The 13,886-nt window shown below is 39.3% G+C and overlaps 1 protein-coding gene across 2 annotated transcripts in view; it reads right to left on the bottom strand.

Moving 5' to 3' along the window:
* The window catches only part of KDM4B (lysine demethylase 4B), a 259,342-nt gene that overhangs the window by 61,890 nt on the left and 183,566 nt on the right, over positions 1-13,886 (bottom strand). For both annotated transcript variants that reach the window (XM_027851028.1, XM_027851029.1), the window contains exon 9: positions 2,384-2,580. In XM_027851028.1, the coding sequence (XP_027706829.1) occupies positions 2,384-2,580 (197 nt within the window). The remainder of the gene's footprint in view (positions 1-2,383; positions 2,581-13,886) is intronic.

Below are 13,886 nucleotides of genomic sequence, written 5' to 3' on the forward strand. Positions count from 1 at the left end.
AATGAAAGCACTAGCTTACTTGATACTTTCTTTTCCCTTAAAGCACATGTAACCTCATGTATGTCAAAAGAAGGAGGCACAAACGAGTGAGGAGATAGGGGAGGGGAAGGAAGAGACATATGTGCATAGAACACATCTCTAGATGCATATGGAACATCCAAATCACTGGTAATTCTGTTTTCCTCTTGAAAAAGTTGTTGTTGTTGTTGTTTTTTCCTTCCTTCTGGTACTGAGCATGACTAACAGAACTAGTTCTCATTCCAGCCTGATTCTGGTTGTCCTATTGGCAGGCCATTTATAAAACCTTCTATGATGATCACTGTTTTGGAAGCGTGATTCCTGTGTATTGGCAATCTGCTCTGTTGACCAATTAGTTTGGACCACAGTCAATTCAACTATTATGCAAATACCACCTCAACATCTTGCCTAACTAGGGCTATGTCTGTATATACATTTCACCTTTAAGACATAAGTGACAAAAGAGAAAGTTGGGGAAAAAAAGAAAGCCCCAACCAAAACTTTCTTATAACATAGAGAAACAATAGTAAATCAGTAGTAAAGACAATAAAAGATAGCACAAAAGAAAAAGACTAACTTTATTCCTAGTGATGGGAGCATATGTCATCAGGTCACTAATCTAGTATTACCTGTTTTCAAAGAAAAGGACCAGAGAACTTGAATAAATGATTCTGTGATGAAGCTGAAATGCCCCAAATACATAAAAGTGGCAGTAGGCAGTTTATAAAATAGGGTTACAGTGCTAGGTCTAAGGTGTGAGTGGAACTATGCAAGTTTAATAAAGTCCTTTAAAAAAATAACAGTTGGAAAAAAGAAGTATATTCTGAACATTGAAGTGAAATTTTTTTCTCCGTAAGTGAGCAACTCTTTGCACCTGGCTAGGTCAATAAGAACTTTCTTGCCTCCAAACTCTCAAAACTTAGTACCCTATGTAACTCTGGGTAAGTGTGAAAAGCATTTCTATTGTTCACCAGCTCAAATTCCCTTTGAAGGCCAGGATGAGAGACAAGTTTCAAACCATCTAAGCAGTTTGATGAAGGGATATGTTCCTTCATTAAACACCCCCACCCCTCCTCAATACAAAGCCTAATCAAGGGTCAATTAAGCACTGAGTTCAGATTCAAAAAAGGCATAGGTAGTATTTGCTGGGCCCTACAGGAGAATTCTATTGTTGCATCTGATGGCAAAGAGGTACCCCTGAAAGACCCAGATAACACTAAAGGGGTCAAACACAGGCATTCTGGAAAGAATCAGAGAGCTAAAAATGTATGTTTATGAAAAAGAGCAAGGATGTTTGGAAATTGCTTGCTACACAATTTTGAAGTATCCTTTAATGCTTGGTACAAAGATAATTTCCAAACCTAGACAAAACATTGATGTTTAAATCTTCATTTTCCTGAAGGATCCTTCCGGCCATCCTCCAAAACAGCCCCTGAAGCACCTTTCTATTCGAGTCAACAAACACTTAGGGAAACCTTGGAGTGCTCATGGAGTTTTTAAAGGTAAATCTGAGAAGCTTCTAAATTGTACCCACTTGGAATTCTGAAAAAGTTCTTTCAAAACAAGGTCTTTTAGTAATTCTAGAAATCACACTGTGGTATCATAAATTTTGTGAGTCTTTTTTTTTTTTCCAAGTGTTCAGAAAAAACTAAGGCAAGATGCCTACTAGATACATCCCTTAAAATATTGCTAAAGTCCAGCTAACTTACTGGAGGAGAAGCCTGCCATCTCCCCCAAGCCAAGCAGATTTTGAAAATCTTCTCTGTGAAAGAGAAACAGGGTATTCTTGCAATAGGTCTGTCTCTGCAATAGGTACTTTTCTTTTAGAAATAGGTGACACAAACTTGTGATGTCAGAGAAAAAAGAAAATCCAGAAGAGCATAAATTTAGGGGATAGCAGGCAGATTTCTAGCTGAACAGAGGTGGTGAAAGGAAAGGAAGAAAAGTACTGATGCACAAAAAAGGACTGTACTCTTCCTTTGATGGCACTATTTAAAATAGGCCAGAGTGCTTACCAGCATAGATTTTTCTTGTGTTAGCGAAAGAGGCAGCATCTGTAAGGCTCTGCCTTCCTGCCTTGGGGCACATCAATTATAGGAATATAGTAGTATTCTTTTAAAACACATTCACCAGAGATACCTTCATCCAGCAATATAGAGACAAAGTTGAAAGTAGAGAAGGAAAGGGTTTGAGACAGTTTGAAAATGTCCATACCTCTGCCGGCTGTTTGCGAATGGGAACTAGGAATCTCTCTCTTTTTCCCAATGATGACAGCCATTACACCCCATCTTGCTTTCAGAATGCCAGGAGTGCAATAGTGACTGAAACTGATCCTCTGAACAATCCTATTCATGACAAATCTTACCTCCGAAGGAGCTTAGCTTTCAGCACAGCCTTGGTCTCATTCCAAGCCATCAGTTCAGGACTAGTTAGTGCAGTGGGTTTCATGTGGTCCAAAGCAGTAATATCTTTTCCTTGTTTCCACAGTTCATAGCGCTCTGGCTGTAGCACTCTCACAAAAACATCCATTGAAATTTTCACCATGTCCTTTCGGCAGGTGCACTGCCCAAAAAAAAAAAAAAAAAAAATCACACATTTAGATTTCATCCTGTTTTTGTAACCCCCTTGCCTTGCAAAGATTCTGTTCCCACTTTTTCATCATCTGATCTCTGGCTCTGCAACCACTCCATTGTGAAGCCTTGAGCAAGCCCCTTCATGTCTCCTCCTGGGCCTATTTCTTCCTCAATAAAACGAGAAGATTGGACTGAATGTAAGGTCTTTTCTTACTCTGACAATCTCATACCTGTTAGCTCTGTAGCCTAAGGCAAGGCACTTAATTCTTTAAATATCAGTTTCCTCACTTCTAAGTTGGGATAATATTTGAACTACCTCATAGTGCTGAGGTTAAAATTTTCCTAAAGCACCTTGTCTGAGTTTTTCCTTTATCACTACCATAATCAACTTCATATTATATTTAGGTTCATGCTATAACCTCCCTAGTAGACTGAAGGCAGAGATTGTATTGTTTTTTTCATTTCTATGCCCCCAAAGAGTGGCATAGTATAGTAAGTTCTTAAAAAATGACTGTTGATTGGAACTGGAGTACTCTTACATAAAAGGAAGCAAGGACTAAGATGATGGAAGGAAAAGAAAACTCTAAATGGTGCCATCCTTTTAACAACTGAACTTGACATAGAAACTGAAGATGCTACTTTTTACTAGGAGCTGAAGCCAAAACTTGTCATGGTCAGCCAGTGCTAGTGAGATGAACACCTGCATCCAAGAAGTTCTATCTACATGGAATGAAGCTGGCAAACGTTTTAAGAAAAGCAACAGGAAAACTACTAATTGTTAACAAAGTGGCTTGGGGATTAATGTTTAAGAATTTGATAGGCATTATTCTCACCCATTTAAAAAAAAACCAGCCGTGAAGTTTAAGAAACAGTATCAGCACTTAAAATGAACATGCAATGGATAGTGTGAATGGATAGAGGGTGAACCTAGGTTCAAGCCCTGTCTCTGACCCATACACTACTAGCCATATGGCTAGGACGAAGTCTCTCAACCTCTCAAGACTCCAAGCAAGTAACTCTAAGTTGTAAAGAGTTGTTGAGCTGCGCAGTGCAATGGATATCCACAATGAGATTTCAGAGATATGGACAAAGTCTCCTCCTGCCCCCTTCATTAAATCATCAAAGAAACGGATTTCACTCTCCAAAAGAGTTGTAGAAACAACTACTAGACAGTTCTGAAATCCAAAACAAGAAGTTCACTTGTCTCCCCAAAACAAACCTAAATGTATTGTGGGAATTGCTTTTCCTTCAAAATATTCGTTTTGCAAGAGAAAAAGAAATTGGGGATGGGGGTCGGGAGGGAGGAGATGGTGGTGGCACAGGACCTGGAAAGAAGGATTGAAGATTACAATTGCAATTTATAATTTTATACTGCTTTCCTCACAACCAAATTGTGACTTAGGTATTATAAGTATTACTAAAGCCTACTTTGCAGATGGGGAAACCGAGGTTAAAAGCTGAAGAAATTTGACCAGGTTCAGAAATCTGAGTGATACAAGTCAGTGTTCAAAGCCTCCTTACTCCAATTATCTCGTCCTTTTAATTTTACCACAATGACAGTCTACAAGATGAAGGGAAAGGATAACTACACTGTGTCCAGGACAAGGACAAACCTCTGTGATGCAACAAACATTCCATCAGGAAGAAGGTAGCTGGGCATATCATGTTACCTGAATGAGTTCCTCATCACTAGAGATTTTTAAGGGGAGGCTATAGGATCACTTATTGGAGATATTGTAGAGGTAATTCCTTCTTAAGTAAAGAATGGATTATAAGATCTGAAGTAACTTCCAATGCCTAGATTCTATGTATAAGTACAGTACATAGTCACATACTAAGTAAAATGTGGGAAGCCCTAGAAAAATCTCTTCTTTATTCACCCCCTACAGTCAAATAAGTAAGTATTTATTAAGTGCCTGATAATGTGCAAGGAACTCTATGTAAAGAACAAAATGACAAAAGGAAACATTCCCTGCCCTCAAGAAGTTTATATTCTACTTGGGAATAGAGATGAGAGAGATTTAACATATATACAGATTAATATAATAACAAAGTAACTTTAGGAGGGAAAGGAAGACCACTAACAATTTGGGGGGGGGGCAATGTAACATATGCTACTTCACCTAAGGAAGTAGCACTTCAGTTAAGTTTGTTGGAAGGATATTCAAGACTCTAAGAAGCAGAGGTGAGGAGGGAGGGAATTCCAGACACAGGGCAAAGTGGGAATGGGAAGAGGTGGTTCATGCAAAGGTACAAAGGCAAGAAATAGAATGTGGAGCTTGGGCAAGGCAAGGGCAGGGGTAGAGAGGAGATAATGGCAGTCCACAGTGGCTGGGGTGGGGGAATGGGAATACTATGAAAGGCAGTCCCAGAGGACTTTATGTACTACGGTGAATTCGTATAAACAGGGAGCCCCTGAAAGCTTCTCAACAGGGCAGTAATGATATGGTCAGAAAACCCGTGTTTTGTCCTGATTCCCTCACTCTACAGCTCTGGGACTTGATAAAGTTTTTTGACCCCTTTATTTCCTCATCTGAAAAGATGTGGGAGTTGGACTAGATGACAGCCGTTCCGTACCAGTGTAGCACTCAGACTGTTCATCTGTTGTTCCTTACTCTTCTTACCAGAGAACAGGAGAAATGCAAAGGAGGAAAGGTCATGAATCTCAGAAAAATGATCTCTGAGAGAAGAAATCAGGAGAGTATCCAGGGAGGTAAGTATGATCATACCTCCTTAGTATGATGGGTACAGAAGGGACTTCTTCCACTCTAATGCCTGAGTTACAAGTGGAAAGCTGGTCTAACTGGAAAGCGTAACAGCTCACAAGTATTCAAGCAGAAGCTAGTTCCCTCCACCAGTGAGGGAGAGACTAGAAGAGTTAAAGTGAATGACTTATAAGGTCATATAAAATTAATTCTAAAGTTTTATGATTTCCTAAACCTTTTCTAAATCTGAAAGAGGCAGTGGGATGTAGTGGAATAAATACTAGGCTGTGTGGCAGAAGAAGTGGATTTGAATCCTTGCTTTGAGACTTAACTAGCTGTGTGATCACAGACAAGTCACATAAACAGTTTTTTCATATTTATAATGGAGATTAAAAGCACTTATATTACCTAAGTCACAGGGTGTTATGGGAAAAAAAAATGCTTTATAAGCCCTAAAGATAACTGTGAGATATCATCTATACAGTGTCTTATCTCTTTTTCCATCAAGCAAAAAGACTCAGAACAGCTTCTAGGACTGTAGGTTGAAATCTCTTCCACAATTTTAAGTACACGTGATTCCTGTTCCAACCACCATAGTGTCACTGTCACTTTCTCCACAGAAATTCAGAGAAAGACAATCTTAATTTTAAAAAGACTCAATGATATTATATTGCCTCTGACAGTCCCCTTCCAAATGCATTCATTCATTATCTAACAACATTTAAAATTTCTTGCCATGAATCTGAAGTGCTTGAGAGGGGGAAATATTCTCTGCTGAATTCCCTGCTGCCCCAGTTCCTCCAGCCCAGCACTTTTTATTTCTGTTTTTCATTTCACAAAGAGTGCTAGTTGCCTTCTGCTCTGTTCTGAAGCACTGACTTGGGGAGCAGTAATAACCTGACTGTACTGAGCAGGAGGGAATATTTATGGCCAGGCGATTTCCAACAAACTCAATTCATTTAATGAAAAATAGCGCTGGAAAGAAAGCACTGGAATGTAATTTGGCCAAAGAGTTGCTGGAACACAGATGGTGCCCGTGTTTCAGACTCCTGGCCGGCCTGAAGCTTTCCCCAGTGTCCCCATCATGCGTGGCTTAAGGGATTTGTATTGAGTGGCTTTTCAATTACTTTTCCTTAAGTAATTAAAAAAAGCACCTGTGTGCACCCATGGAGGAAAACGTGAAGACCCACTTTATAGAGTAGATAATCTGTTGGTCCTAGAGACAGGCCCGTTTGCTTCTCTGCTGAGTGACAGAGAAGACAACTCAAAGCTACATGAAACAGAAAGGGCATCCCCACCGCTCCAGACTTTTAAAGAGATGACAACATTGATGGAGCTTAGGGACCATTTCACACTGACTCTGGGGCTGGAAGAAAGAAGGCACAGAGAGGTTAAGTAATTTTCCTATAGTCACAGAACTAGTAAGTAGCAGAGCTGGATTCAAACTCATGTCTCTTGACTATAATCCAGTGTTCTTTCTACTACAACACGCTATTTTTTTTTTTCTGTATTTGCATTTGAAAAGAGGATTCAGAGGAACAGATTTCTAAGACAGGTATTTTCAACACTGCAACAAACTGGGATAGGGGAGATTTATAGTAGAGAGTGATAGGGAAACATTCCTAGGGCCTCTCAAATCATACCCAGTAGCCCACTCTCCACTTTGCCCATGAAATATAGCAAAATTAGCTTAAGATTCATAGAAAAGGGTTTGATGTAGGGAGAGAAGGGGCAGAAAGAGAGAAAAGGTGAGGAAAAAAAGGCAAAAAATAAAGGAGGTGGTATATCTGAGCAGCCCACCTGGACCACTACAATTGCCTCCTAACAAGTCTTCCTACCTCCATCTGGTCTATTTTCCAATTCACCCTTTGTAAGGTTGACAGAATCACAGGATCACAGAGCTGAAGGGACCTTAGGGACCTCTGAGTTCAGCTCCCTTACTTCATAGATGAAACAGCTAGATGACCTAGTAGATGGAGCACTGGACTGCAGTCAGGAGATCCAGTCAGACCCGCCTCAGACACTTACTAGCCGTGTGACCCTGGGCAAGTCACTTAGTTTCTCTGAGCCTCAGCTTCCTCATCTGTAAAATGGAGATAATGACAGTACCTATCCCTCAGGGTTGTTATAAGGATAAAATAAGATATTTTATACTTTATTTGTAAAATGCTTGACAAATCTTAAAAGTGCTATATAAATGTTAGCTATAACAATTTCCTCCTCTCTGCTTCCAGGCTTCCTACAGGAAGCTTTTCCCAAATCATCTAAATCCTAGTGCCTCCTCTTTCTTAATCATTTCCTCTGTATATAGAGTGTGTGTGTGTGTGTGTATATGTGTATGTATTTGTTTGTGCCTCCCCCATTATTAGACTATGAGTGCCTCAAGGCAAAGGACTGCCTTTTGCCTTTCTTTGTATTTCCACTCCTTAACACAGTGCCTGTACACAGTAGGTAATTCATAAATGATGACGATCAAACCTGAGGCCCAGAGAGGTTCAGCGACTAGCCCATGGTCACACAGGTCTAAGAGACTGAACTGAGATTCAAACCCTTCTTATGCAGGGAACAAAAGGTTTGTCCTATTTGTCTTTCACTCTCAATTGTCTTCAAGTTCACCCTCTTTAGCCCAACATTCAATGCTTTATACAACATGCCCCAGCCCCCTGTCCAAACTGATCCCATATTCCTCCCCTACATACACTCTAATTTCATCAAGCTCCTCTGTGCACAAATGTTTATTCACTGTACACAACCTGTTTTTGTCCTCACTGTTTTCTTTGCCGGGAAAGGGCACCTTTCTACCTTTCTCCTGATGAATTCCTACCCATCCTTTGATAATGAACTAAAACACCACCACCTCTCTGAAACCTTCCCTGACTCCACTTTCAAAACCAAATAAAATGGAACTGTAATACAAAAATACTATGTATGTAAACATCCTTATCTTACTGCTCCTATTATATGTTGCTGAGGGCAAGTACTAAGGTCTTATCTAAACTACAATTGTCCCTAGTGCCCAGAACGGTGCTCTTCACAGCACATGTACTTAATAAACAGCTGTCAGACTGAGGCAGTAGGAAACACACTGGAATCCCCTAGGGGAAGGCTCATCATAGGCTCCCAAATGGCAACTTGGGAACTCTGCACTGATCACAACTTGAGAAAGAAAGCTAAGATAATGGAAGATAGAATCACGATTAAAAAAAAAAAAGGTTAAAATGCTCAAGAAATTTATAAGGATATAAATGTACCTGGGACAAAAAAAAAATCAACTTTATAAATACAAGCCAGGCGGCATGGCTAAAGTAATATGGTTTAAAGAGATGGGGATTTTGCTCAACATGAACAGACATTATGATAAGGCAGCAAAAGAAAAAACAAACTTAGGGTACATTAAAAGATGTAAGATAAATACAGGTGATATAAAAATAAAAGATCAACAATTTTATTTATTGTACCCAAGAGATATAGATAGCCTCCAAGTTCTCTGGGTTAACTAGAGAGTACTGAGTTCAGTTCTCCTTTTAGGAAGAACTTTGATAAGCTGAAGACTGTTCATAGGAAGAACCAGAATTGGAAAGGGTCTCAAGATCATGCTATATACAGACTATCTGAAGGAACTATAGAAAAGCAACTTGAAAAACGAACACACACACACACACACACACACACACACACACACACACACACGAAAAATGTCAGCTATCTTCATGAAGTATCTGAAAGTCTGTGTCACTCGGAACTAGGGATAATGCACACACAAATCTAGCTTTCTGCAGAGCTATTCCAAAGTGAAATAGGATACCTTGAAAAGTAGTGGGCTCTCAAGGCCTACTTCTCACAGAGGTCTTCAAGCAAAGACCAAATGACTACTGCTCAGGGATCTAGGCAATAAAAGGAAATTGTGGTTAGGTGCAGGCTGGATTATATGGCATCGCCTCTAAAATTCCTTTCCAATTCTGTGGTATTTGGTCCTTAGAGATCATCTAGCTCAATACCCTCATTTTACCAATAAAGAAACTCAGGCCCAGAAGTTCAGTGACATGACCAAGGCTTCCCAGGTAGTAACAAGACAATGAGGATCTGAACCCAACACACTTCCTACTCCAGCCCTCTATTTTAGGCAGGAGGGAACGGAGGCCAACTGTGATGCAGTGACTTGCCTCATATCGCAGAGTGGGATTCATATAAAGGCCCTCCTGCTCTAAACTCAGTACAAGATGAAGGAGCCCAAACTATAAATGGGATCACATCAAGGAAGAAGTAAGGGCTGAAAGATCTAATTTCTTCAAGTGCCCACTGGTACTCTTTTCTGCTGGTTTGACAATCATCCAGAGTTTGGCTGATGTACATAAAAACTGTTAAGATGGATGAGTGCTCTGATTAATTTTAATTGTACTTCAATGCAAACATAGTAAAGCTCACAAATAATTTACTTAGTGCTTTCCCCACCATTCCTACAAGCTAAGATGCAGAAATAGCACGGCATTCCTCCTGCCTCCATACTGTGGCTCTGTCTGCAGAGGGGCAGTAACAGAATGAAACAGAGCTTGGGGAAGGGAAGAAAATGGAATCAGAACAAATCTCCCATATTTGTTTTCCTAAAGCAGCCCTGAATGGTCTCATTTTCTCCCCTTTGTACTTGCCCTCTTCCCTATCCTTTGGTACAGATGTTTGTATAAAGAACCACTGTAGTTACTGAAATTAAAGCTGAGTGTTCTCAATTCCCTTCTCGCAGTTTAGCATTCCCCTGTCAGCCTTCAAGACAGAGATGGAAAACTTTCTCAAAAGGGAATTGGTCTGTGTCATTACTTTCTAATGGAGAAATTAGGTACAAATGGGCAGAGAGGGGAGAGAAGGTCTTGAAAGACCTCCTACAGTACTGAGAGCACCCTGGAGTCCACTGTACTCTAACTGCTACATAAAGTACAAAGAGACCAGCCCCTCTAAGATGCTGGGGGCCTTCACTGCCCTGAAAAGCTCTAGGAGAAGTAATGAGTATTGAGCCCATTTGGGAGACAGTCCCTTTGCCAATCCACTCCAGCAAAAAGCTGGGATGGCTGGTAATTACTAAGTCTTGCTATCTAGAGACAAAACGAAAGCGAGAAAGCCTTGCAGTAGGGCCCAGAACATGTACTGGCAGGCTGATAGACCACTACCAGGGTAAGGGTATTGCCAGGATCTCAAAGATTCAAGACAGGAAGCAACAGACTGAGAGCCATCCTCCTCAGGGGATTCAGTGGGGCTCTTGACTCTCAGTTTTGATAACAACTTACCTGTATATAATTTAAGGTTTACAAAATGCTTTCCCCTCAGCAACTGTATTAGCATTATCCTTAGTTTACGCATGAAGAGAGAGGTGAAGGACTTCCTCTTAATCACAGAGCTAGTGTGGGATTAGAATCCAGGGCCTCTATCTCCACAAATGCCTGATCTACTTTCAACAACCTTCTATTTGAGGCCAGTATCCTTTAACAATTAAAATTACTCAAGTCATGTGGGTGCAGATACTATGAATCCTAATACCTCTCCTCCCCACCCTTACACACGAGAAAGAAATTCACCTTCTCTGCTGTGCTTTGCAATCAGAAGACGCCTGACAACTTGGCAAAATTCACCTCAAAAAGCCCGTGACAGCTCCTCTCAGCAGAGCTGCCTGAGACAATTTAATTAATCAGCTGAATGTTTTTTAATGCCTCTCACTTTACCCAGTAAGAGCTCATGCTTAACAGCATAAACTAGCACCAAAGAATCAAAAACGCTCCCTTCTCTGTTCCCAGAATTCTCACTACTGATACAAGAAGAGTCAGGCTCATGTGGAGGCCATGCAGCCTTGGGGCACCAAGAGACTCAGCACTGTGGTAGGTGATCTTAAACTTGCTGCCCAATTCTCCTCAAAAACCTGGTTAGCCTAAAATAATCATCAAACTCACAGAACCAAAAACCTAGCAAAGCCTTGAAGGACTCACTAGTGGTCCATGTGTCTTCCCTCCTCAAATTTCCTTACAGAACACTGTCAACATCTCTCCTATTACACTCAACCTCACATCAATTGTTTGCATAAATGTTATGTGACCTTCTACTAGAAGATCATAAGCTCCTTGAGGGCAAGGATTGTTTTTCGTCTCTTTACCTTCAGCACTCGGCAAAGTCTTTTACAAAGAAAAGCTTAATATCTGTTGAATGTAAAGATTCCTAATCGGATAAAAGGCAAATTTTAAGCTACAAACAAAATTAACAAATTGACTGCTCTAAGACCTGATTCACTCCCCCATCTGCACGCAGACACTCTAGAATATCTTCCCACATATTAACTTTCACTGAACTCTGTTAAAAACTTAATTGGTCAATCTGCCAATTTGAAAACATTTAGCAGCTACCATTTTATTTCATGATCAGCAATTAACCACAATATGGTCTACTGGAGATGCTTTTAGTAGTGTATCAAATTTAGTCACAATCAATCACTTCCTCTGCAAGTCATCACAAGAGAAAAAATATGATGAAATATAAAGACCAAAAAAAATTCACTTTGCTCAGTCAAATAATGTCCAGTTTCTCAGATGTAGTCATGATTATCTAATTCCTAAAACCTAGTATTTAAGACAGGAAGAAACCCTCAATTAATGCCTAGTTTTGATGTTCAGATTCTTCTAGGTCACCCAATCTCACAATTCCTCAAGGTAACACATCTTGGAAAATCAAGATGTTTAAAAAACAAAGCAAAACAAACAAAAGCCAAATTTATTAAAAATGGGAGTTATGTATGTAAATGTATTTAGGTTGAGCTTTAAATTGTTTTAAAATTAAACTATTCTTATTCACTAGAATAAATCTATGTATTTAGTCAAGATAGATGATAATCCACTGCTCTGACATTCACTTAAGCAGTGATGCTCCAAATCCCAAACCTTTAAGTGGCCTAGACGCTGCCATATGAGAGTGGAGTAGAGTGAAGGCTCTTCAGGGACTAATAACCCACTTTTCTACCGCACTTTAGTTTACATTTATTATTATTAGCCAGAGTTCACACATTTTGCATAGTTTTCCTACAATTTACTTATATTCTTGTGGGCTCAGCTGTGAGTAGAGATGGATAAATAGTCTTTCAGGTTTTCAGTATCTAGATCTCTTGGGATTTCTTAAAAGGGAAGCTAAGAAGTTACAAAACTTACCTATCTACTACTTTTATTTTTTGAGGAACCACTAAATGTTATAAATGGTTAACAAATATGGGCTGTTGGATTTGGGGAGTGGATGGGGTAGAGGCCACAATCACTATAAATATGACTTAGAAAGAGGTCGGTTAAAAATATCATTTTACATAATCATAGCTGAATCATGAAATGTTAAGAGCTGAGAGGGACTAGATAAGGCATTGAGTTCAACATATAACTCCTCAAGTACTTCAAATTCAAGACTACACCTACCCAAGACTACCTAAATTTCACAGCTACCCCTAATTTTTTCTTCTTCTCCAGGAAATATATTCCCAGATCCTTCAACTGAACATGATCTTGAGTTCTAGCACCATCTTGCCTGCCCTTCTCTGGATACTCCCCAGCTTATCAATTATCTTCCTAAAACACGACACCCCAAAATTAATTTATACATTGTCTGAATAACGGAAAGTATGCTCCCTAATTCTGGACATTATGCTTCTTAGTTTTATTAATTTCAGATCATCTGCTGAATTTCTGTAGCTTTAATCTGGTATGAAAATGACTTGGGTCTTTGAGGGTTGGTAATGCCAGTAGAGGTCCTACACTGCTAGAAGACCTTCAGATACAGTCCTGGAGATGGATAGTGTGTCTTTTGTCCAACCACCAGTCTAGCTAAGTTCAAACAGTCTTATCAGTAAAAGGTTGGCCAAAAATAAAGGAGGAGTATTTTGTGTAATAGCTCAAAAAAGACCATCTACTAAGGCATGGAGGGGCTAAAGTCTCTGACAGTAGATGAAGCAAAGACAGCACTGAAATCACAGATCTTTTAAGTACTAAACTTAAGCAAGTACTCTCAAATCAGGGACCACTGAAGAATAAAGTCTTTATTTTCAAGTATGTATCATAAACAAAGACGTGAATGGAAATTCAGAAGTATATGTTTTTTAAAAGGTAAGCTTAAAATGGAAAGACAAAGTTAAGCTTAAAATGGAAAGACAATTCCTACAATGTTTCATAATCATTAAAGTATTTTTAAGTCTCAAAAACGGTTCAATCTAGATATTGAATCGTCTTTAATTTCATGGGTTTTTACTTGGTTTGAAAAAATGTTGCAGACTTTAGAACAGATTCTGAAAATATGTCTGTGAAAATCCAGAAGGGGAAAAAACCCTGTTTGAAAAATTTTGCTTGCTAAGAAATCATGTGTACAATGTCTGAATCATTATCAATTCTAAATTGTAAGTCTGAATGTAGTTTATTGTAGAAAGCTTGGTTCCTGCTCTGAGGGAGGTGATAACATAATTGGGAAGATAAAAATACACAAGAAAAGAAAGGAGAATACTTAAAGTATATAAGGTAAATGCAAAATTGGAGCTTAGATTCATTTTTTTTCTCTTATTTTGTGGTTTTAAAAAAACTTCTATAAA

Source organism: Vombatus ursinus, unplaced genomic scaffold (assembly GCF_900497805.2).
Source record: "Vombatus ursinus unplaced genomic scaffold, bare-nosed wombat genome assembly UNPS02009173.1, whole genome shotgun sequence".
Lineage (NCBI taxonomy): Eukaryota > Metazoa > Chordata > Mammalia > Diprotodontia > Vombatidae > Vombatus > Vombatus ursinus.